Genomic DNA, 21,948 nt, shown 5'->3' with positions numbered 1-21,948 from the left:
CATAATGCAGCCTCATGAAAAGTATGCCGGGGTGAAGTGGTGCAGTTCATACCCCCATGTATTTTCAAAAATGAAATTCAATTCATATACTTACATTCCACTTCATTTCTGTCAGAATTTCCAGCTGCTGAAATAGACAAACTATAAATCTATCAAGATTCATACACTAATTGTTCCTGACATGTGAGTTGGTGTTACAGGGTTTCAACCGTCTCCTTTAAAGTCAGCACTTTGCAAATTCTATGGTCGTTATAATGATCTTGGAGGCAGTACAATCTGTTGTCAGGGTCGTTATAATGATCTTAGAGGCAGTACAATCTGTTGTCAGGGTCGTTATAAAGATCTTGGAGGCAGTACAATCTGTTGTCGGGTCGTTATAATGATCTTTGTAGAGGCAGTACAATCTGTTGTCAGGTTGGATGCTATTTGTTGAGCCGTCCTATGGATACCGATTTTAACTACGGATTACTCCGTTTACTTGATTGAGATATAGGGCTCACAGCGGGTGTGGCCAGTTAATAGAGGATGCTTACTCCTCCTTGGCACCTGATCCCATCTACATATATTAATGTCCACGGATTCCATGTTTACCCTACTTTTAATTCTGTATACCTTATAGGAGTTTTAACATTGATCACTGTTCATTATCTTCACCTTTCTATTGTCTCCCCCTTATCCGATGTCAGTTGTAAGATTTCGTGATACTATCGTTTCAATAACTGTCGTTTTGCTTGATCGAACGTGAACGAGGCTTCTCGTACATTTCAATGAAACAGGTTTTACTTCTATTCTCGGTAACCAATCGCATTGAAAGAATGACACAGCATAGTCATCCAAACTCACTTTTATTGAGGCCATACAGTCCAGTACCAGTGAAATATGCATGGTCGATCAAGCGACATGACATCTCTTGATGACAAGGACAAGTTTTACCCAGGCTTATCCTCACAACAAAGTGCTGGGCAGAAGAAGGAAGCGATTCAATTCTCGAGCTGCCGCTTGTTTCTTTAATCTCAAAGTGGACATCATTTCATGCAAACCGATCATTGTTCCATGCAAGAATCATTGCGATTTCGTGGAAATGGTGTAGAATCATGCTCTGAACAGGGTCATGTACTATCCAAGGGGAGATCACTCCATGCACTAAATATCTAGTCTCAACACTCCCAATTATTCTAAAATTCAACAAATATTAATTTCCCACTTGTAATTTTTTAATATTTAGTCAATCTTTCAGTGAATCCCAGCTATTTATTGATTACTGCATGATAGGAAAAGTACACCTGATGGAAATATTTAGTGTTGAATATTCAACAAAAGTTAATGTCCCACTTGTAATGTCTTAAGATTTATTCAGTCTTTCAGTGAAGCCCAGCTATTCATTGATTACTGTATAATAGTACACCTGATGGATCTCTTTAGTGTTGAATATTTAGGGGGGAAATACTGATAGAGTGATAATTTGAAACCGCCTTGGTAAATTTATCAAATAAAATTTGGGGTTAGGATCCTTTTTCAGTCGGAAAGCGAGTTCCACATAAAGAACTGTGATGAACCACAATAAAAAGAGGAATTCATTGTATCCATCAAATTAAACATTAATTAATAATTGAATATTCAATATGTCGAGGGTGACCAGAGAGGACTCATGTTATGATTTTACTGTGTAAAAAAAAAACATAACAATTTAAACAAAATGTGTTTGTGAAACACAAATGCCCCCGATAATGGCCAATTCCGAAGATGGCCAAGGTCACATATCTTGGTACCAGTAGAAAGATCTTGTCAAAAGAAATGCTCATGTACAATATGAAAGCTCTAATATTTACCATTTAGAAGTGGTGACCAATGTAAAAAAAATAAATTAAAAGTAGGTCAAATGTCAAGGTCAAAAGGTTCAATACCCACGGAAAGGTATTGTCACAAGGAATACTCATGTGAAATATCAAAGCTCTATCACTTATTGTTCAAAAGTTATTAGCAAGGATAAAAGTTTTCAAAAAGTAGGTCAAATTCCAAGGTCAAGGGGTCAAAAACGTTGGTACCCATGGAAAGGTCTTGTCACAAGGAATACTCATGTGAAATATCAAAGTTCTATCACTTATTGTTCAAAAGTTATTAGCAAGGTTAAAGTTTTCAAAAAGTAGGTCAAACTCCAAGGTCAAGGTCACGGGGTAAAAAATGTTGGTATCCACGGAAAGGTCTTGTCACAAGGAATACTCATGTGAAATATCAAAGCTCTATCACTTACTGTTCAAAAGTTATTAGCAAGGTTAAAGTTTCAGACAGAATGACAGACAGGACAAAAACAATATGTCCCCAGATCTTCGATCTCGGGGGCATAAAAATTCATCATAACTAATATAGTAAATCAAAAAGTAAAAGTTTTACAATTTAGTAATTCAAAGTATACAAGACTTTACCAAAGTGACTACAGATCTAGTGCTTATGGCACTCTCTTAACAACTGAGAGGTCTCAAGTTCGATCAATTCTACGAGTTCAAACCCGGGACCACGTCAATTTTAAGATGTTTTACATGTATTTGAAATCTGCGAATGGGACTTTGAGATAAAATGATATGCACATTAGAATATATTTAGATTGGCATGCAAATCCTTCAGTTCTTGGAGCTGACAGCTACAGTGCTAAATCCTAAATATAAAAGTCAATGCAGTTCATAAGGTTTCGGAGCTTCCTATGTACAAGTATAACACCGCTCTGACCAGTACAGATACATCTGCATATCAAACTGTTTCATGACTAGACCAACACGATAAACTTTATTGGTCTGAAACACGAAATGAAAAATAAAAACTTCTGATGCATTGATTTTTATTAAAACACAACAGTTTTAGGTCCTTTTTTCTTTTTGGCAGCAGGTTTGGGGTTTAATTCTTCCAGGTCTACCTCAGCATCTACACTGGTGTGGGCTGCAATTGTTGGTAGACAGTAACTTTTCACACCTGAAGTGAAATAAACGACGTAATCATTAGATAAGAATAAAAGATTATCGGCAAGTAATTAAACCAGAGTGCTGCAGGAAAGTGACATCAATTTTCAATGTAGGGGAAGGAGGGGGAACTGGAGTAAAAGTTTACTTCACAATGGTCTTAAAATTCTTGAAATGCAAAAATAAATAAACCTATTAAAAAGATGTTCTTTTGTCCAAATTTAAATTCTAAATTGTGAGGGGAAGGTAGTGTTTGCCCTTTAATTCATAAGCTTTATGGAGCACCAAATTCACAGGAACTCCAATAACTGAAGATAATTTAATCATTGATACTAATATATCTCACAAACACAGGCACTTGTTTCTGTGAATAAGTTATGTTATTATCCTTCAGAATAATACAGTCAATTTCATTGGTCAAGGGCTGGTCACGTGGAGGGAGACAATTCGTGATGTCTCCCTCATGCGCAGAGTGACAACTGTGTTGTCTCCCTTTAGAAGATAACTTCCAATGGCACAACTCACAAGCGAGAAAGCTCTATAAAAATAATTGAAAATATGCGGGATCGTTAATCATAAACTTCAGCGTCAACATTAACGGTCACAAATAACAATCGAGAGAAAAAAAATTTCCATTCTAATGCAATTTGCATTTCACTTGATGTTTACGTTTTTTGTCTTGAAATATGTTACAAAATGTTTACGTTTGATGTTATGTTTTTGCGTCATTCTACTGTGACGTCACAATTGAAAGCTTTCTCTTGTTTAACTTTCTCAAACCTCAATGTTTTGCTTTCGTTAATAAATGTGTGATCATTTTTTTTAACGTTCAGATTCTTCGGGATAATAAAACTATTATGGACTGTTTAGCAGGGAAACATCACAAATTATCAGGTCTGAGTAGCATAGCTGCCCACGGGTGATAACCTACTAAGACCTGATAATCTGTGATGTCTCCCTGCTAAACAGTCCATCATTGTATAATGTATACTTACAGATGTCGTAACTTATTTACAGAGACAATTGCAAGTGCTCACAAGTGGTTATCTCAATACATAAGATCTACTGTATATACACTATCCATACTTAAGGTGTCTGTGATGTCACAACAAAGTGATGATGGACTATGTGATTCCTATAGGTACTCCAGTAATGACAAAATAGACATTTACCTTGTTGATTCTGGACAAAACAGACATTTACCTTGTTGATTGTGGACAAAACAGACATTTACCTTGTTGGTTCTGGACAAAACAGACAGTTACCTTGTTGGTTCTGAACAAAACAGACATTTACCTTGTTGGTTGTGGACTCTGGACAAAACAGACATTTACCTTGTTGGTTGTGGACTCTGGACAAAACAGACAGTTACCTTGTTGGTTGTGGACTCTGGACAAAACAGACAGTTACCTTCTTGATTGTGGACTAAACAGACATTTACCTTGTTGGTTCTGGACAAAACAGACATTTACCTTGTTGGTTCTGAACAAAACAGACACTTACCTTGTTGGTTCTGGACAAAACAGACAGTTACCTTGTTGGTTCTGAACAAAACAGACAGTTACCTTGTTGGTTCTGGACAAAACAGACAGTTACCTTGTTGGTTCTGAACAAAACAGACAGTTACCTTGTTGGTTCTGAACAAAACAAACATTTACCTTGTTGGTTCTGGACAAAACAAACATTTACCTTGTTGATTGTGGACAAAACAGACATTTACCTTGTTGGTTCTGGACAAAACAGACAGTTACCTTGTTGGTTCTGGACAAAACAGACATTTACCTTGTTGGTTGTGGACAAAACAGACATTTACCTTGTTGGTTCTGAACAAAACAGACATTTACCTTGCTGGTTCTGGACAAAACAGACATTTACCTTGTTGGTTCTGGACAAAACAGACATTTACCTTGTTGGTTCTGAACAAAACAGACATTTACCTTGTTGATTGTGGATAAAACAGACAGTTACCTTGTTGATTGTGGATAAAACAGACAGTTACTTTGTTGGTTGTGGACAAAACAGACATTTACCTTGTTGATTGTGGATAAAACAGACAGTTACCTTGTTGATTGTGGATAAAACAGACAGTTACTTTGTTGGTTGTGGACAAAACAGACATTTACCTTGTTGGTTCTGGACAAAACAGATATTTACCTTGTTGGTTCTGAACAAAACAGACAGTTACCTTGTTGGTTCTGAACAAAACAGACATTTACCTTGTTGGTTGTGGACTCTGGACAAAACAGAGTTGCCTTGTTGATTCTGGACAAAACAGACATTTACCTTGTTGATTCTGAACAAAACAGACAGTTACCTTGTTGATTGTGGACAAAACAGACAGTTACCTTGTTGGTTCTGAACAAAACAGACATTTACCTTGTTGATTGTGGACAAAACAGACATTTACCTTGTTGGTTCTGAACAAAACAGACAGTTACCTTGTTGGTTCTGGATAAAACAGACATTTACCTTGTTGGATCTGGACAAAACAGACATTTACCTTGTTGGGTCTGAACAAAACAGACAGTTACCTTGTTGGTTCTGGATAAAACAGACATTTACCTTGTTGGTTCTGGACAAAACAGACATTTACCTTGTTGGTTCTGAACAAAACAGACATTTACCTTGTTGGTTCTGGACAAAACAGACAGTTACCTTGTTGGTTCTGGACAAAACAGAGATTTACCTTGTTAGTTCTGGACAAAACAGACATTTACCTTGTTGGTTCTGAACAAAACAGACAGTTACCTTGTTGGTTCTGGATAAAACAGACATTTACCTTGTTGGTTCTGGATAAAACAGACATTTACCTTGTTGGTTCTGGACAAAACAGACAGTTACCTTGTTGGTTCTGAACAAAACAGACATTTACCTTGTTGGTTCTGAACAAAACAGACAGTTACATTGTTGGTTCTGGACTCTGGACAAAACAGAGTTACCTTGTTGGTTCTGAACAAAACAGACATTTACCTTGTTGGTTCTGAACAAAACAGACAGTTACCTTGTTGGTTCTGAACAAAACAGACATTTACCTTGTTGGTTCTGAACAAAACAGACATTTACCTTGTTGGTTCTGAACAAAACAGACATTTACCTTGTTGGTTCTGGACAAACAGACAGTTACCTTGTTGGTTTTGTACAAAACAGACATTTACCTTGTTGGTTCTGAACAAAACAGACAGTTACCTTGTTGGTTCTGAACAAAACAGACAGTTACCTTGTTGGTTGTGGACTCTGGACAAAACAGAGTTACCTTGTTGGTTCTGGACAAAACAGACAGTTACCTTGTTGATTGTGGACAAAACAGACAGTTACCTTGTTGGTTGTGGACAAAACAGACAGTTACCTTGTTGGTTCTGAACAAAACAGACATTTACCTTGTTGATTGTGGACAAAACAGACAGTTACCTTGTTGGTTCTGGATAAAACAGACATTTACCTTGTTGGTTCTGGACAAAACAGACATTTACCTTGTTGGTTCTGGACAAAACAGACAGTTACCTTGTTGGTTCTGGACAAAACAGACAGTTACCTTATTGATTCTGGACAAAACAGACATTTACCTTGTTGGTTCTGAACAAAACAGACAGTTACCTTGTTGGTTCTGAACAAAACAGACAGTTACCTTGTTGGTTATGGACAAAACAGACATTTACCTTGTTGGTTCTTAAGAAAACAGACATTTACCTTGTTGGTTCTTAACAAAACAGACATTTACCTTGTTGGTTCTGAACAAAACAGACATTTACCTTGTTGGTTCTGGACAAAACAGACATTTACCTTGTTGGTTCTGAACAAAACAGACAGTTACCTTGTTGATTGTGGACAAAACAGACATTTACCTTGTTGGTTCTGGACAAAACAGACATTTACCTTGTTGGTTCTGGACAAAACAGACAGTTACCTTGTTGATTATGGACAAAACAGACATTTACCTTGTTGATTCTGAACAAAACAGACAGTTACCTTGTTGATTGTGGACAAAACAGACATTTACCTTGTTGGTTTTGGACAAAACAGACATTTACCTTGTTGGTTCTGAACAAAACAGACAGTTACCTTGTTGATTCTGGACAAAACAGACAGTTACCTTATTGATTCTGGACAAAACAGACATTTACCTTGTTGGTTCTGAACAAAACAGACAGTTACCTTGTTGGTTCTGAACAAAACAGACAGTTACCTTGTTGGTTCTGGACAAAACAGACATTTACCTTGTTGGTTCTTAAGAAAACAGACATTTACCTTGTTGGTTCTTAACAAAACAGACATTTACCTTGTTTGTTCTGAACAAAACAGACATTTACCTTGTTGGTTCTGGACAAAACAGACATTTACCTTGTTGGTTCTGAACAAAACAGACAGTTACCTTGTTGATTGTGGACAAAACAGACATTTACCTTGTTGGTTCTGGACAAAACAGACATTTACCTTGTTGATTCTGAACAAAACAGACAGTTACCTTGTTGATTGTGGACAAAACAGACATTTACCTTGTTGATTGTGGACTAAACAGACATTTACCTTGTTGGTTCTGAAGTTCTGGGCAGTCTCTCTGGTAGTGCTCTACTGATTCACATATTTTGCAACATCCACCTAAAATCATGAAAGAAAAGAGTCCTTTAGGGTTATCAGATATGTAAGTAACCTACCCATGGGATACAGTCCTTTAGGGATATCAGATGTGTATATAACCTACCCATGGGATACAGTCCTTTAGGGATATCAGATGTGTATATAACCTGCCCATGGGATACAGTCCTTTAGGGTTATCAGATGTGTATATAACCTACCCATGGGATACAGTCCTTTAGGGATATCAGATGTGTATATAACCTACCCATGGGATACAGTCATCTAGGGATATCAGATGTCTATATAAGTAACCTACCCATGGGATACAGTCCTTTAGGGTTATCAGGTGTGTATATAACCTACCCATGGGATACAGTCCTTTAGGGTTATCAAATGTGTATATAACCTACCCATGGGATACAGTCCTTTAGGGTTATCAGATGTGTATATAACCTACCCATGGGATATAGTCCTTTCGGGATATCAGATGTGTATATAACCTACCCATGGGATACAGTCATCTAGGGATATCAGATGTCTATATAAGTAACCTACCCATGGGATACAGTCCTTTAAGGTTATCAGATGTGTATATAAGTAACCTACCCATGGGATACAGTCCATTAGGGATATCAGATGTGTATATAACTTACCCATGGGATACAGTCCTTTAGGGTTGTCAGGGCACTGCTTTGATAGGTGGCCTGTTTCTCCACAGATGAAACATTTTGCATAAGGAAATTTTCCTGTAAAAATCAATTATATTATCAAAACAAAAATATTCAAAAGTGAGGAAAGATATTTATCTCAGGGAAAATCGGGAACCTAAGTACGTATGTTCACTGCTGTCAGATGTACAGACCAACACAGAAAGATGTCATTATATAGAATAGTCGGTTTCAGGTTTGTGAAATTTAGCATGGTTGTAATACAGTGGAACCCCGTTATTACGTTCCCCCTTTATTACGTTAGTCCGCATATTACGTTGGAATTTCAAAGCACAAAACCATTTCTTAACAAACCTATATAAAATAGACCTCGTTATTACGTTGTCCTAAAATGCCGGGACTCGGTATTACGTTGTAAATATTCCGACAAAAACGTAATAAACCCCTAATTATTCAATAGTGATTCTCAAAATAATAAGCCATTCACACCTTGACTGCCTGAGGCAGTCACCACGTAAATTTCCTGGTCTGTTTGGGGATTAGAGACGCTTGACTGATCACACTTCGATAGATCTAGTGACATCAATACAGGTGAATACCCCGTATAGAAGCCAGTGATAAACAATTAAATAATGTTTATTTACAAATTGTACTCTATGAAATTTACTTCATTTTTCATATTTTGATAATCAAAGAAATAATTTCTCAACCACCTGCGTGTTCAGCATAGTGTGATTACCTTCGCTATTAAAACTCTATTCACGGACAGCTTTGGTACCAAACAAGAAAGACAAAATTTATCGTAGCAATGTTACAACCGCTTGGGTAACTGCTTGGACATAGGTGACTAAAGGTGTTCAATTAAAAAAATTGTTCGTTGTTTGGACATGCAGATTGGGTGTTCGTAAATCTCGTCCATACATACACCAATCTATCGGCCGATTTATGCTCGGCATTTACCTCTGAATATTTTAAAATCCCTTGATGCGCACGTGATTTTAGTGCCATCATTTAGCGTTATAAATGAAATCTTCGTGCATCATTATATATATTTTTTTTATGTGGATTACGTTTAAATTGTTCTCCGTGCATGTTTATCGTTGGTGAGAAGTGTGCAAGTGTTGGGTATCGTGTGCGTTTTGTGTCTATAGTTTTGTTGTTTTTTGGGTGGGATTTTTTTTATTGTGTTGTGTATTGTGTAATTAGAGAACTTAATAAAAACGATGTTTTGTTATTTTTTAATACGAATGTTGAATACGAACCGGAACGAGTTATTGAGAGAAATTTACATGAACGCATTGTTTTAAAGTTGAACAAAATGGCGGTCCAAACGAATGCAGAAAAAGCAACGTTTATCAAAACATCCTTATGTATCCTACACAGAAATAAAGAAAAGGGATAAGAACATGAAGAATTACGGACATTAAAGATAAGATGTAAATAAAACAAAGTATCATAGTCTTTTAAACAAAGAAACAGTAAAGATATATTCACACACCCCTTCACGGAGTACCAACGGACGATATACAATTTCCAAACGATATTTTTAACTGGGAACGTTTATTACGTTGCCCCCGGTATTACGTTATTTTATCGTGACAAAATGGAAAACGTAATAACGGGGTTCCACTGTAGTAAACTGTATGTTTAGTACATTAACGTAAGTCACCTGGTGGTAATCTGACTGAGCACTTTGAGATGTTTAGTACATTAACGTAAGTCACCTGGTGGTAATCTGACTGAGCACTTTGAGGAAGAATGTTCTGTTGAGCCACATTTAAAACAGATGCCAGTCCCTTGTTCAACATCTCTTTTCACTTCCGGACAATCGGACATCAAATGACCCGATTCTCGACAGTTGTAACAGACCTGGAAAAGACAGCATTGTACATGCATAGCTTAAATTCATAATGTGATTTTACCTACGATTCTTTAAGGAATCTATTGTCAAAATTGGAATATCTTAACACAATTTTACTCACTGAAACTGGAAAGCATAAAGACATACCAAGCAATACAAGATTTGTTCGGTGTGTAAATTAAATAAAATCAGTTTCACATTGTTTGAATACGTCCATTGCATAAAGACTTGTAGAAGAAAAGCATTAGCAGCAATACAGAACACAAGTCTGTAAATTATAACCCCTGACAATACAGAACACAGGTCTGTAAATTATAATCAATACAGAACACAGGTCTATAAATTATAACCACTGACAATACACAACACAGGTCTGTAAATTATAACCTCTGACAATACAGAACACAGGTCTGTAAATTATAATCACTGACAATACAGAACACAGGTCTGTAAATTATAATCACTGACAATACAGAACACAGGTCTGTAAATTATAATCACTGACAATACAGAACACAGGTCTGTAAATTATAATCAATACAGAACACAGGTCTGTAAATTATAATCACTGACAATACAGAACACAGGTCTGTAAATTATAATCACTGACAATACAGAACACAGGTCTGTAAATTATAATCACTGACAATACAGAACACAGGTCTGTAAATTATAACCAATACAGAACACAGGTCTGTAAATTATAATCAATACAGAACACAGGTCTATAAATTATAATCAATACAGAACACAGGTCTATAAATTATAACCACTGACAATACAGAACACAGGTCTGTAAATTATAATCACTGACAATACAGAACACAGGTCTATAAATTATAACCACTGACAATACAGAACACAGGTCTGTAAATTATAATCAATACAGAACACAGGTCTGTAAATTATAATCACTGACATTTATTCCATAAACTTACTACATGTACCTATATTTCATGGTTTGTGTTTTACTTAATTTATAAATATCAAATGAAGGAAAAGCGGTTTATAAAATTGCGTGAACTGTCCGAACTTACTTTATATGGTATAAAATGAATAAAAATTGCTTTCATTCCTAAGGCTTATAATTTAATTTAGTAAACTGCGTTTGATATTATTTGATGAGTAATTCTATAGAAAATATGAATTTTATATGATGTGGACCAATATTACCGTAGCAACAAAATGGAAACTGAACAGTCAAACTTATTGTGACATCATTCCTAGGACGTCATATAGCGGAACTAAAAGACAACTTTGTATATATGATATAAAGAATGTTGATAAAGTCAAATGACCCAATCAAATTGCATGTTACAAGTAAAATTAAATCATAAAGCAGTATATAGTCAAACATGGCTATAGCAAACCTCTAGGACCAGCAAAAAACAATTCATTACAACCAAACTTCATTATACAGTAAAATACAGTTATAACAAACCCCCCGGACCAGCAAAAACAGTTATCACCAAACTTCATTATACAGTAAAATACAGTTATAACAACCACCCAGGACCAGCAAAAACAGTTATCACCAAACTTCATTATACAGTAAAACATCGCTATAGCAAACTTCCAGGGCCAGTGTAAAAGTTCCCTATAACCAAACTTCATTATACAGTAAAACATCGCTATAGCAAACTTCATTATACAGTAAAACATCGCTATAGCAAACTTCCAGGCCCAGTGGTTTTGTTCACTATAACCAAACTTCATTACACAGTAAAACACGGTTATAGCAAACCATGTCATCTTATTAACAAAGAACAAGGTACGGTTTTAGCCAAAATCTGCCCTGTCAAGAAAATTCACCAAAATACTAAATCTGGTATTTGAGAATGTGCCATTTATGAAAATGACCATTGTTATTCTTTATCTACCATAGCAGCTGTAATATATTCAACGGAAAACTCTATATTCAAACTGACGACGTCACCAACTTTGACGTTAATTTTGACGTAATATACGTGAGAGTTCTCCCCAAGCGATGTTTTGAGTAGGAAAATAAAAATTGTATCACACATAGAAGTATTAATTTTTGATAAATGCGAAATTATTGGTTTTCGTACTGATTTGAATGGGTATTAAATGGAATTGAAACCACATCAGATGAAACTAAGAAGAATTGTAAGTTATTTAGTAAATTTTTAAACCATATAAAAATTGTTGCGGGCGACGAGGGAAGAGGTGTTCAATTTCACTGGTTTATCTATACAAAAACCATGAAAACACCACAAATAGGCTCAAAGCCCTTACTTTATTTGATTGTGTACTACGCATGCGCATAGATAAGTTGATTTCTATATGCTTTTGAGAGTTACTGAGTTACTCTTTTAGAAATTTGACAGAAAAAATATCTGCAACGCAAAATAATTTTCCTCCATAAAAGCCGGGCAGAATTTGGCCAAAACTGTACCTACTTCTTACTGATAAATGATAAGTGACAAACCATTTCATCTTCTCTTTTGTGGATCCTCTTCAGTCTTCTGTCTTCACTTCTCTTGACTTTCTTGTAAACTGCTTTGAGTTGTGATTCTTGAACGGTCTCTTGAGAGAGACTTCTAAGACGAGATTCCATACTACCTGTAGTTTGTTGACACATGACCTCATCCTGAGAACTGCTCTGGGATACGTTGTTTTGCTTCTCTTTCTTTCTTTTATCTTTCTTATTTCTGAGTTCAGAATCGTTTTGTTTTAGCTTTTTTTGCAGTGTCCTCTCTCCATTTCTGTCATCTTTTTTCATTTCATTCCACTCTGTTGCATCTTGCGGTCTTTTCCTGTTACTGTCGGAGGCACGAGCAAATCGAGGCATTTCCCAACCTAAAACAATGTTCTTATATGTATAGATTAAACAACTCTTCTACATATGTGTAATCATAACATGAGGCCCAGGGCCATGCCGTTCACCTGAGCACTGCTGTCATTCAGCTAATGGGATTTTAAAAAGATTTATCAATCTTTACTCCCATGAAAAAAAATTGACTCCATATTGTGACCCCAAAGGATTACAACATACCTGAACATGAATTCACAGAACACAAAGATGCCTCAATGCCATAATGACTATCATGATCTAGCTGCTTTGGATAAGACTAAGGTCACTAGGTCATAGATCATGATGTAAAATGAAAGGCCTTGTCATAAGAAATCTATATACAAAATATGAAAGCTCTATTTTAAATAGTTCAGGGTGTATTGAATACATTGGATTTTCATTCAAAGTATGTCAAACTTTCAGGTCAACGTCAAAGATCAAACAATGAAGTATATCAAGGTTTTGTCAATTACAATCTGAATACAAAATCTATATACAAAATATGAAAACTCTACCTTATAGTTCAAGAGATATTGATTAGGTCAAGCTTTTTAAAAGTAGGTCAAGCTTTTTAAAAGTAGGTCAAGGTCACAAGATCAAACATGATTGTACTACAAGGCCTTGTCGTAATTAAAGAATCCATATACAAAATATGAAAACCTTTCCTTAAATAGTTCTGAAGATATTTTAAGACAGTTTACATTTCCTTAGAAGTGGGTGAAATTTCATGGTCTCAGGTCATAGTATGAAATGAATAGCCTTGCCATAAGAAATCTATATATACAAAATATTAAAGATCTACCTTAAATAGTTCTGGACATACTAAATAGGTCAGATTTTTATTAAAAGTAGGTCAAACTTCCAGGTCAAGGTCACACAGCATTGCATCACATGAAAGATCTTGTAAAGAATGTATATAAACAAAATATGAAAGCCCTAGCTTTAATAGTTCAAGAGATATTTTTAAAGATTTTCCTATATATATTTGCATGTAAAACTTTGATCCCCTATAGTGGCCCCACACATTATTTGAACATCTGAAATCTACTCTATATCAGGCAGCTTTTATATAAATTTCAACTTTTCTGACCCAGTGGTTCTTATGAGATTCTATAAGATTTTTTTTCTAAACATCAGCTTGTAAAACTTTGATTCCGTAATGTGGCCCCATCCTAACCCTTGGGGCCATGATTTGTACAAATTTGAATCTACTCTGTGTCAGAAAGCTTTCATGTAAATTTTCACTTTTTTGACCAGTGGTTTTTTTGAGATTTCCCCTATAATCATATTCCCATGTGAAATTTTGATCCCCTATTGTGGCACAAGCCTACCCCTGGAGGTCATGATTTGAATAGACTTGAATCTGCACTATGTAAGGAAGCTTACATGTAAATTTCCACTTTTCTGGCTCAGTGGTCCTTTATATGACCCAACTTTATTTTTGCCTTTTCATGATTATCTCCCCTTTGAAGGAGACACAGCCCTTTATCTAAATAAACTTGAATCCCCTTCACCTTAGGATGATTTGTACCAAGTTTAATTGAAATTGGCCTTGTGGTTCTGGAGAAGATGAAAATGCAAAAAGTATAAGGACAGACGGACGGACAATGGGTGATCAGAAAAGCTTATTTGAGTATATATGCAGCGTATAGAAACTATATATAATTTTGCGCTTTATAAATGAATAAAATAATAATAATAATATGTATTGCAGGGAAGGAGAACATTTATGGCTGGACCCGGATTCGAACTTGGGACCCCTGCATAGTAAGGTGTTGAACTATCCAGACTGATATCCATGGTCCATGCAGCCCTAACTACTACACTGGCATAATATCATCTGATCTTAAATTTCAACCAATATATCTCATATGTAAGATATATCATTATCTCTTTTATGAGAATGGCATAATGTATATTTTGTTAAAATAAATATAAGGGGCATATTATACTACAAGTCATATATTCTAACCTGCTTGTAAGTTGGACATACAGGGTAGTTTTCTTTCTTTCTTTTTTTTTTAAAATTTTCTTTCATTCGAGTCATGTGATTTATGCAAGACCTCTTTGAAATGCATCTGTACATCTTGTACCAAGATTTCGCCATTGATTAGCATTGAAGAATGGGTCATTAAGGCTTTACCGACATGAATATAACATTATGGAATTACACACTCAGGTAAATAATTTAAATATCCAAGTGATTTAGGGCTGTTACAGACCATCATGTTAAATACAAATATCAGTAATAACTTAACTTTCTATTCCCAGAGTAAAAACATAAGCAATATGAAAAAATTATACCCCAGTTCTTTCATAATTCAATAATAAATAAATATGGATTATATGTGTGACAGCAACCGTGTATGATTAGTCAAAAACATCCATGACATCAATTTAAAAAATTCCCTTTGGATATAAGTGGATTATTTTCAATCAATACAATTTGAAAAAAATCAAACTTATTTAATCATTCAGACAAAAGACACAAATATAGCAATAACAACTATATTCCTGCATTTCATTCAATTTGCAATCAGATATATCGAATAAACTTAATTTAAGATAGATATTATTTGACATCTCATACGTTTTGTGTTTTGTTGATAACAGCAAAGCCAAATGTGATGTCACAAGGTATTGTTTACATCAGCTGTGTTATATTTCCCACGTTAAGTTAATAGGCAGATCAAATGTCTAAAAGCCGTGTTGCAAGATGTACATATTTATATCCGGATAACTTCAGAATTTTTCGAAACAAAATACATTTTTTTACCATTTCGGAAAATATCACAAAAAAATCAGATAAAATAAAGGAGAGCTTGTAGCCTTGTATTACTCTTTCGATGGTGAAATCATACTTCATAAGAAGTGTTCTACTGACAGTCATTATATAAAATTTTAATGTAATGAACTTCCTTAATTAAATACATATCATTATTCCATTAGAAGAGGTGATGTCAGGCACACATAAATGGGGTGGGGGATATAGGGTCCAAACCTACCACCTCTGGGCTAAATAGAAAATAAATATATTTGCCTATTTGTTTGGGTAGTAGGTCGTTCCGTCCCACAGTCGGTCCGTCCCATGGTCGATTCGGCCCATTTTGCTTAGTCGATCCAGCCCCTCCATTTTTTTAAATCAAAGATATAATAAATGATTATTACTTAAGAAAAAGGGAAGTTTCTGCATATATATTGCAGTTATAGTTATCAAAATTAGATAACTGCTGAAGTTGGATGTGTAAATAAAATTGTTTATACAACCCTTAACTAGGATTTATAATTGTTGTTTGAAGTGGGATGGTTATGAAAATGTGTGCTCATTAATTATTGTAAAAACATCGTTATTCAACTATGTATAGCAATCAATGTACATGTAAATGTGTGTCCCATGTCCACTAATCATTGTGAAAACACTTTAGTGAAAACAGTTTTTATAATTGCATTGTTGTGCAACCTTTGATAATTAATTACGAGCTTACAGTCACCTAACTATTAGAATTTTTTTTTTTTTTTTTTTTAAACTCCAGAAGTTCAAAGAATTGCTCATGATTTGGAAATAGAAAGTGGCAGGTATAGAAATATTCCAAGAAATGACAGAGTATGTAAATTTTGTCTAAAAACAAAAGGTATTCTTGGTATTGAAAATGAAGCCCATTCTATAGAATATTGTGATGTGTATAATGATCTTAGAAAAAGCTGTCAACTATCAAAACATCTCTTCTTTTTGGGAAATACTGAAAGCTTATTTCAATATGGAGGAAGAAATACCTCAAATGCTTTGGCAAAGAATGTTTTTCTTGCTTTTAAAAGAAGAGACATTTGTTATGATAAACAGTCTCAGAAAAATTAATATGCATTATGTGTGATCAAGGTTAATTAGTCTGCAATCAAGCCATAAATACCATAGAGCATATTAAAGGATGACTACCTGATGACAGAAGATATCAGCGGCACACACACCATGAAGACGAAATACGCAGATGAATTAAATCAATTCAGTACTGTAAATAGCACTTGAAAAAAATATTTTTTCTGGGCCGGATCGACTAGGGGACGTATTAACTAAGGGACGGATAGTCTAGGGACGGATCGGTAATGGGACGAATCGACTAGGGGACGGATTGATTATGGGACGGAACCAATCTCTCACCAGAGGGCGTATTACGCTATGCGACAACACCTCTGTCAACGTCTGAATGTCAAGATTCTTGGCAAAACTTATTTCTACCTATTGCATTATAAAGTATGATTTTACAAGTTTTAGTGTTAAGCTTAAAATCTTACAGTAAGTTCACAAAAACAACGAATTCCATGATTATTCTAGTATTATTGGATGAATGAATGAATATTCATAATATAAAACCTTTAAATTCGCTCAGGTGTCTCATATTTACCACCTTCTGTGTTTATAAAATTCAGACAAGTGTTTGATTTGCTTAGATATGATAATTACAGTTTGATATGCTAAGTTAGTTTTAGTACGTTTTGATATGATTTTTAGACGTTGACAGAGGTATTAGTGGAGCATAGCGGGGACGATAACTCTGTGTAGAGATTGGGACGGAACGTCTAGAAATCATTCGTTTTGCAGTTCCAGTTTTAAAATACTACATGGATATTGTTAGTTCATAGTTCAATATTGAACCCTTTAAAAATGCATGGTAGAAAGTTTTATTCGCTCATATGTACATGTGAATGTGCTCGCTTTAACGGTAGCTCCGCTAACTAATAATATTAGATAAATATTTACATAAAAGTATGCACTGGTTGCGCTAGCTCGCCCCAACACTGCAACAGTGGCATCGTAAACGTATCTACATAAACGCTTTCTATGTAATTTTGAAAATATTGACATACCTTAATCAGTATATTCCTTTGGCCTTAGGCTTGGTAAATTAACTGGTAACCGTTAAGTCAAGAATCATAAAAATTCAAGTACTAGTACTTTCAACACACTTCACTTCGTTCTCAAATAGGAAGTCAAAAAGGGAAACTAAAATGGAAACCAACCAGACTGCGTATAAAATAAACACATGTACATTATCATGAAAAGTATCTTTTAGCATCTGTACAAACTAAACACTGATCGCTTTTCCTATCCAGTAAAATCTGAAAAGTTGGTAAACTGTAATTTTTGGTGTATAATCAGGGGCGGATCCAGGAATTGCGGTTACGGGGGGCGCCACTTTATGAGGCAGGAGGCCTGGGGGCCCAGGGGACAAAGCCCCCGAAAGCTCCTGGATTTTACAGATTTTATAGGGCTTGAAATATGTCTCCTATTTAGACATTTGTACCATTTTTAAAAATCATTTTTAATAAAGTGAAATTAATAAAATATGGCGCAAATTTTTTAAAAGGGTTTTTGGACAAAAATTAAGTTCTTCTAATAAAGTAATTCAATAAATCCAAATATTTTGTCATTTATTTCTCCGGGAGTGGAAGAAATCATTGCTTCTTTTATCGTTTAGTACATTTTTCAAACTATCATAATGTAGAGGGAATCTCCATAATTCTGTAAATTAGTACCCTTTTTATGTACACCAAGAATATATCTAGAATATTTTTGATGAAGCTTTTCACAGTGTTCAAAGTGATTCAAAAATTTGTCTGGATCAAATGATGATGATTTCAATTTATTTTACGAACCTATGTATCCGCCCCATATTTCAGAATTATATAACAGAATTGGTTTTATTGTGTTGTCAAAGAGATGAATCCTTGTTTTAATTCCTGGTGCTAAACATTTTTCTCTCTCAATTTATAAAACCCCTATGTACCGCGCTGTGTTACATAGTTCAGATCTAGCGGTACTAAAAGTGCCAGATGCAGGAAAAAAGATACCCAAGTATTTATGATAAGCTGTACATTCAATACGATAGTTCTGAAATTTAGATTTCACTGCAGTATTTTCCCAGACTTGTTATTAAAGACAATAACTTTTGTTTTCTTAACATTAACTTTCAAACACCAATCATTACAATCTGCCTCTAAAATAGATATTCTCTGTTGTTAACCCTCGACTGATGTTGACATTATTACTATGTCGTCTGCATACATTAAACAATTCAAAATTTCATTTTGAAGTGATACGGTATCAATTGTATACATATTTCGAGATATAGTGAAAAATCATATATGAAGATTTTGAACAGAGAGGGGCTTACATTGTCCCCTTATCTTACACAAGGTTGATTTAAAAAAGGATCAGTAAAATTATCTCCAAATTTAACACATGCTTTTGAATTCCTGTTTATATCCTTGATAATGTTATAAAAATAACTGCCAATATTCATATTCAACAATTTCTGTTTCAAACCAGTATGTTTTACACTATCAAAAACCTTACGGAAGTCAATGAAGGATGTATAAAATATACTTTCTTTGGTTTTACAATATTTATATATCAGAGGTTATAGATAGAGACATGGTCAGCAGTTTGTGCAGGTTTTGTAAATCCTATTTGGGAATTATGATTTTGACTGCGGATAACTCCGTTTACCTGATCAGGATATAGGGCTCACGGCGGGTGTGACCGGTCGACAGGGGATGCTTACTCCTACTAGGCACCTGATCCCACCTCTGGTATGTCCAGGGGTCCGTGTTTGCCCAACTCTTTATTTTGTTCATAGGAGTTATGAGATTGATCACTGTTCGTTATCTTCACCTATATAAGAGTTGAGATTGATCACTGTTCGTTATCTTCACCTTTCACACTAAAGGCTAGTTAGAAGAATCTAACTGTGTCTCAGGACAGAGCATCAACCCTTTAACGGTAGAACATTCTAACTAAAGGTAATCACACAATTTAATGCATCCTTGTTACGAATGGTAGGGCACAAATGAACAGACAGACAGGGACATTATGATTCCTGTATGAACTCCAACGATCAGTTAGGGATGCTAGGGTATGTGGTGCAGACTTTTTAGATCAAATATACAATGCTATCAAGAATAGGAGCCGAGATGAGAGAGAGAGAGAGAGAGAGAGAGAGAGAGAGAGAGAGAGAGTGTTTTAAAAACTTAAATCATTCAGAAAATCTCCCAAACCTTTGGAGAAATCCAGCCTCATTAAGAAGGAACTATTTGTATTCATTTTTAAAACTAAATTTTCCTGAGCAAATGCTGCATATCAGTATCAAATATTGCTCAGAATATTCACCATTTGTCCTGCAGACTAAATATTCCAGCACAAACCCTCGAGCGCTGTAGGTATCAAAAGAGAGCATTATTCTAATCTAATACATGTGAAGTGTTTCGCATTAAATCATGCTTTCTGGGAGACTTCGTTTTGGGTCCTCATTTAACTTATTCCTCGAACCTACTGAGATATCGAAGCAGCCTCAATATCATTTGTCATATTTGCTTGCTAAATGATTTTGATTCGATACTCCCCTTAAAGGGAGAAATGTCTCATATGTTGATAAAGGGAATGTGAGATTTCCCTCTAAAGAAGAGAATGTGAGATTTACCTCTCCTCGAACGGAGTTAGTGTCTCATCACCTTCTCTTCATTAACATATCATAGGGTGAGACTCCCCTCTTCTCAAACGGAGATGGTGTCTCATATATCAATGAAAAGAAGTCGAGATTTCCTTCTAATGAAGAGAAGGTGAGGATTTCCTTTTCTCTATTGGTGATTGTGTCTCATATGGCACTTGATCCCACCTCTGGTGTGTCCAGGGGTCCCTGTTTGGCCAACTCTCTATTTTGTATTGCTTATGGGAGTTATGAGATTGATCACTGTTCGTTATCTTCACCTTTCACGTTTATGAAGAGAATGTGAGATTTTCCTCAAATGAAGAGGCTAGATTTTCCTCTCATTGAACGGAGATAGTGTCTCATATGTTAATGAAGAGAAGGTGAGATTTTCCTCTAATGAAGAGGTGAGATTTCCCTTTCCTCAAACGGAAATAGTGTCTCACAGTGAAGAGAAGGCGAGATTTGCACGGATATTATCCAAGACACATTACGTTTTCAGTTATGGAACACTTAGTGTCAGAACGCCTTACTCCCGGAGCATACGTTTTTTGAAAAGATCCAGAAAACACACAATTCACTACACAGTCTTTATAGATACACACAATGAAAGTGAAAACACACATTGCTTTTAAAAATATTCATACAGTGTATAGGATTAAAATATTGAAATACTGATGAATAAACACCAGCATTCTGTGTTACTATATATGTACATATACAGTACACACTTTACACTGCTTAATGTTGGCAAAAGTGAACATAGTAATGATTTAATTTTGTCATTATTGATTTATTTTACGAATTGATTGACAATCACTGGGAACAATATGAGTAGAAAATTTCTGTCCTTTGAATCTTTGGACCCCAAATTAATCATCATTCACATACACCATTTACCTTGTATCTGGATCGTCTTGCAAATCAGAGCAAATTTCATTATGTTGTAGGGGGACAATAAATCAAGGACGGTACAGGTGGCTAGACGACTGGATGTTGAAGGAATTCACACCTGGGATACGGAATGTAGGAAGGAGAGAGATCCAGTTTATACAGGCAAGAGAAGTTCTCACGACCAAACTCACAGAGACGGACATCCTCTACACTACCAGCGAATGGGACATGAGGACGGATCTCATTAAGCGACTGGTTCTCCCAGATCTTGTTAAAACAATCAGATCTGAATTTTGGTTATGGTCTATGGACAACAGGATGAACATGACAGAACTCAAGGTGCCGTCAGAGAATGGATGAGAGGAGGGATACCAATGAAAGAATATGAAATACCAGGAACTCGTAGACGAATCATACAGAAAAGGATGGAACATGTGGGTCTACCCTGCAGATTTGGGTTGTCGAGGGTTTCCGTGGAGCGTAGCTGTTGTTGGATTAAGATGAAAATTTTATCGTGACATACCTGCTGTGACACGGGGACTCAGTTTTTGCGGTCTCATCCGAAGGACCACCCCATTTAGCTGCCTCATACATGTACGACAAGCAAAGAGCAATGAGGACCCATTATAACCCGGATCCCCACGGGAATTTTGGGTCTGGATATCCGACCAAAGGGGATAAATCAAAAGAAAAAGAGAACATG

The 21,948-nt window shown here is 35.5% G+C and overlaps 1 protein-coding gene across 1 annotated transcript; it reads right to left on the bottom strand.

The window, feature by feature from the left end:
• Positions 1 to 2,816: 2,816 nt before the first annotated feature.
• On the bottom strand, positions 2,817 to 17,941 carry LOC125651932 (zinc finger CCHC domain-containing protein 9-like). Its single transcript, XM_048880781.2, has 6 exons — positions 17,734 to 17,941; positions 12,505 to 12,875; positions 9,919 to 10,063; positions 8,180 to 8,272; positions 7,476 to 7,547; positions 2,817 to 2,964 (listed from the first exon to the last, which is right to left on the bottom strand). The coding sequence occupies exons 2-6, from the start codon at positions 12,865 to 12,867 to the stop codon at positions 2,837 to 2,839; spliced, it is 801 nt and encodes a 266-aa protein (XP_048736738.1). The 5' UTR covers positions 12,868 to 12,875; positions 17,734 to 17,941; the 3' UTR covers positions 2,817 to 2,836.
• Positions 17,942 to 21,948: the final 4,007 nt, after the last annotated feature.

Source organism: Ostrea edulis, chromosome 5 (assembly GCF_947568905.1).
Source record: "Ostrea edulis chromosome 5, xbOstEdul1.1, whole genome shotgun sequence".
NCBI lineage: Eukaryota > Metazoa > Mollusca > Bivalvia > Ostreida > Ostreidae > Ostrea > Ostrea edulis.
This window is presented reverse-complemented; position numbering and strand designations above follow the sequence as displayed.

What these genes read in the sequence shown, in the direction of transcription:
- LOC125651932 (XM_048880781.2), bottom strand. Translation starts at nt 12,867, where the DNA reads ATGCCTCGATTTGCTCGTGCCTCCGACAGTAACAGGAAAAGACCGCAA. An exon ending in CTCAGTCAGATTACCACCAG is followed by an intron (nt 8,273 to 9,918) that starts GTGACTTACGTT and finishes TGATTTTTACAG; the next exon opens with GAAAATTTCCTTATGCAAAA. An exon ending in AGAACTTCAGAACCAACAAG is followed by an intron (nt 2,965 to 7,475) that starts GTAAATGTCTGT and finishes ATTTCACTTCAG; the next exon opens with GTGTGAAAAGTTACTGTCTA.